Below are 5000 nucleotides of genomic sequence, written 5' to 3'. Positions count from 1 at the left end.
GAGACCCACAGAGACCCATACTCACAGAGACCCACAGAGACCCACAGAGACCCACAGAGACCCATACTCACAGAGACCCATACTTACAGAGACCCACAGAGACCTATAGAGACCCATACTCACAGAGACCCATACTTACAGAGACCCACAGAAACCCACAGATGATAACGACGATGATAATGACAGTGATGACGATGATGATGATGACAGTGATGACGATGATGATGACAATGATGATAATGATGATGACGATGACAACGGTGATGATGACAGTGATGATGATGACAATGATGATAATGATGATGATGACGATGATGATAACGATGATGATGACGATGATGACGATGATGACGATGATGATGACGATGGTGACGATGATAATGACAATGATGATGATGATGATGACGATGATAATGACAATGACGATGATGATGATGATGACGATGATAATGACAATGATGATGATGATGATGACGATGATAATGACAGTGATGATGATGACGATATGATGATGATGACGACGGAGATGATGCTGCTGCTGACGATGATGGCGATCCTCTCTCTAATCACAGCTGCCTGTGTGTTGTGCCACCTCCCCCCCCACCCACCCTCACCCCGATGCGTTACCCCTCGGCCGTGCAGGTGACTGACTTTGGTCTCTCGGTGGAGGTGGGGGGAGTGGGGAGCGAGGCGCTGCTTCAGGCGACGTGCGGAACTCCCCTCTACATGGGTACGGGGCAGAGGTCGCAAGCGGGTTTTGATTCATCTTCTTGGTTCTTTCGGTAAAGTCGTCACGTAGAATGGAAATAATAAAAAATAATAAAAATAAAAAATGATAAAATGCAATTCTCGCAAAGGGAAATAATAAAATGATAAACATTACACATTTTAACATGCAATTCTCACAAAGGGAAATAATAAAATAATAAACATAAACCATTATTAAATACAATTCTCACAAAGGGAAATAATAAAATGATAAACATAAAACATGATAAAATACAATTTTCGCAAAGGGAAATAATAAAATTATAAACATAAAACATAATAAAATACAATTCTCACAAAGGGAAATCATAAAATATTTAAAATAAAACAATAAAATATAATTCTCACAAAGGGAAATCATAAAATATTTAAAATAAAACAATAAAATATAATTCTCACAAAGGGAAATAATAAAATATTCAAAATAAAACATAATAAAATACAATTCTCACTTAATTTGGAGCTTTCTCACGACGTTTCGGCCACAACGCAAGCAGCCGTCCTCAGGTGAAGAACAGGTCTGTCATTCAGAGTCTGAATGTCACACCCCAGGCTTGGAGCGTCTATTTAAGCTGGGATGGAGGGGGGAAGAGCGCCTTGACAAAACAATTTGCATATCAAGATGAATTTAGCATATTTATGGGAAATGCAGATATGCGATTAGTACTACTTGTGATATGCGTAGGAGGTGGGCGGGGGGTTTTAAGTCATATTATGCCCGTGCATTATGCAGGATTAGCAGCATCAAAGGGAGGGGATAGGGGTAACCCGTACCCGTACCCGGCCGCACCAGGGTCGCAAACTCTCCCACTCACTCACTCACCCACCCACTAATTCAGCTACTCACGAACTCACTCACCCACCCACCCAACCACCCACCCACCCACTCACTCACTCACCCACTCACTCATCCACTCACTCACCCACTCACGAACTCACTCACCCACTCACCCACCCACCCACTCACCCACCCACCCACCCACTCACTCACTCACCCACCCACCCACCCACCCACCCACCCACCACTCACTCACTCACCCACCCACCCACCCGCTCATTCACTCACTTACTCACCCACCCACTCACGAACTCACTCACTCACCCACCCACGCACCCACTCACTTACCCACGCACCCACTTACTCACCCACCAACCAGAGGTCGCACACGGGTTTTGATTCCTTACCCGTACCCGTACCCGGCCGTACCAGGGTCGCAAACTCTCCCACTCACTCACTCACTCACTCACCCACTCACTCACTCACTCACCCACTCACTCACTCACTCACCCACCCACCCACCCACCCACCCACCCACCCACTCACTCACTCACTCACTCACCCACCCACCCACCCACCCACCCGCTCATTCACTCACTTACTCACCCACCCACTCACGAACTCACTCACCCACCCACTCACCCACGCACCCACTCACTTACCCACGCACCCATTTACTCACCCACCAACCAGAGGTCGCAAACGGGTTTTGATTCCTTACCCGTACCCGTACCCAGCCGCACCAGGGTCGCAAATGGGTACCCGTACCCGTACCCGGCCGGGTACGGGTACCCGTTCCCTACCCGTACCCTACCCGAAATGAGTGACAAACGGTTACTCACCAGTGACTCGCGGCCAACCCGTACCCGTACCCGGCCGCACCAGGGTCGCAAACTCTCCCACTCACTCACTCACCCACTCACTCACTCACCCACCCACCCACCCGCTCACTCTCCCACTCACTCATTCACCCACTCACTCACTCACTCACCCACTCACTCATTCACCCACTCACGAACTCACTCACCCACTCACCCACTCACTCACTCACTTACTCATTCACTCACTCACTCACGAACTCACTCACCCACTCACTCACTCACTCACCCACCCACCCACCCACCCACCCACCCACTCACTCACCCACCCACCCACTCACCCGCCCACCCACTCACCCACGCACCCACTTACTCACCCACCAACCAGAGGTCGCAAACGGGTTTTGATTCCTTACCCGTACCCGGCCGCACCAGGGTCGCAAACGGCTTTACGGGGAATCTTTGTGTGCATCAGCCAGTCATCTCGGTCATCTCAGTCAGTCGACCCGTGGCACCTGCCGGGTCTGCCCTGTGACCCCCTGCCAGCGGGCGTTCGACACTTCACGTGGTAGCCTCAAAGTGCACTTGGCCTGGCACAAGCGTCGTGGTGACGTCACCGCCACTTAGTGGCGAATGGCGGTTGTTGTTGTTGTATCCGTGTGCTACTCGCTAACAGCACTTGCCCCAGCAGTCCGTTAAGGCTACGTGCGTGGGGGGGGGATCTTTGTCTTTGCCTGTCCAGCCCCTGAAGTTCTCTTGGACCACGACTACAGCCAACAGTGCGACCTCTGGAGCATCGGCATCATCGCGTTCACCCTGTGAGTCTCTGCAAGCCTCACGGCTAGAGAGGAGATGGAGCGATGTGGTACAGGAGGCACGGGCTAGAGAAGAGATGGAGTGACGTGGTACAGGAGGCACGGGCTAGAGAAGAGATGGAGCGATGTGGTACAGGAGGCACGGGCTAGAGAAGAGATGGAGCGATGTGGTACAGGAGGCACGGGCTAGAGAGGAGATGGAGTGATGTGGTACAGGAGGCACGGGCTAGAGAAGAGATGGAGTGATGTGGTACAGGAGGCACGGGCTAGAGAAGAGATGGAGTGATGTGGTACAGGAGGCACGGGCTAGAGAAGAGATGGAGTGATGTGGTACAGGAGGCACGGGCTAGAGAAGAGATGGAGTGATGTGGTACAGGAGGCACGGGCTAGAGAAGAGATGGAGTGATGTGGTACAGGAGGCACGGGCTAGAGAAGAGATGGAGTGAAGTGGTACAGGAGGCACGGGCTAGAGAAGAGATGGAGTGATATGGTACAGGAGGCACGGGCTAGAGAAGAGATGGAGTGAAGTGGTACAGGAGGCACGGGCTAGAGAAGAGATGGAGTGATGTGGTACAGGAGGCACGGGCTAGAGAAGAGATGGAGTGAAGTGGTACAGGAGGCACGGGCTAGAGAAGAGATGGAGTGAAGTGGTACAGGAGGCACGGGCTAGAGAAGAGATGGAGCGATGTGGTACAGGAGGCACGGGCTAGAGAAGAGATGGAGTGATGTGGTACAGGAGAACGTGGAGCTGAGTGGACTTGCCGATGACTGCTACCAGCGGTGCCAAGATCGGCCTCTGTGGAGGAGGCTCGTGAAGGACGCTACTGGGCAGTTGGAGGCAGTCGCCCTCCAACAACAACGGCCGCACCAGGGTCGCAAACTCTCCCACTCACTCACCCACCCACTAATTCAGCTACTCACTCACTCACCTACCCACTCCCCCACCCACTCACGAACTCACTCACTCACTCACCCACCCACTCACCCACCCACTCACCCACCCACTCACTCACTCACTCACCCACCCACTCACCCACCCACTCACCCACCCACTCACCCACTCACCCACCCACTCACCCACGCACCCACGCACCCACTTACTCACCCACCAACCAGAGGTCGGGTTTTGATTCCTTACCCGTACCCGTACCAGGCCGGGTACGGGTAGCCGTGTGTCGGGTAGGTTTACGGGTATCGGGTACCCGGTTGCGACCTCTGCTCTGCCCCCTGACTCCAGGCTGTGTGGGGCCGCGCCCTTCAAGGGCGACAGCCGGGAGGAGCTGTGCCACTCGGTGTGCACTGGGCGACTCAGCTTCGCGCCGTCGCCCTGGGGCTCCGTGAGCGACGCCGGTGAGGCCGGTCAACGACCACCAGCACCACCAGCACCACCAGTACCATCACCAGTGTCATCACCACCAGTACCATCACCAGTGTCATCACCACCAGTACCATCACCAGCACCAGCACCCAACATCACCAGCACCATCACCACCAGTACCAGCAGTACCATCACCAGTGTCATCACCACCAGTACCATCACCAGCACCAGCAGTACCATCACCACCAGCACCTAACACCACCAGTACCATCACCAGCACCATCACCACCAGTACCAGCAGTACCATCACCAGTGTCATCACCACCAGTACCATCACCAGCACCAGCAGTACCATCACCACCAGCATCTAACACCACCAGTACCATCACCAGCACCACCAGTACCACCACCCACCACCACCAGTACCACCAGCACCAGCACCCAACACCACCAGTACCATCACCAGCACCACCAGTACCATCACCACCACCACCACCAGTACC

At 53.4% G+C, this 5000-nt stretch overlaps 1 protein-coding gene across 1 annotated transcript in view; it reads left to right on the top strand.

Moving 5' to 3' along the window:
* Positions 1–5000, top strand: part of LOC144948249 (serine/threonine-protein kinase 33-like) — a 26092-nt gene that overhangs the window by 14175 nt on the left and 6917 nt on the right. The window contains exons 7-9 of the mRNA XM_078877673.1: positions 643–730; positions 3107–3182; positions 4417–4673. Coding sequence (XP_078733799.1) covers positions 643–730; positions 3107–3182; positions 4417–4673 — 421 coding nt within the window. The remainder of the gene's footprint in view (positions 1–642; positions 731–3106; positions 3183–4416; positions 4674–5000) is intronic.

This window comes from Lampetra fluviatilis, chromosome 48 (genome assembly GCF_964198595.1).
Source record: "Lampetra fluviatilis chromosome 48, kcLamFluv1.1, whole genome shotgun sequence".
Lineage (NCBI taxonomy): Eukaryota > Metazoa > Chordata > Hyperoartia > Petromyzontiformes > Petromyzontidae > Lampetra > Lampetra fluviatilis.
Note: the sequence above shows the minus strand (reverse complement) of the source record. Positions and strands in the feature narration are given on the sequence as shown.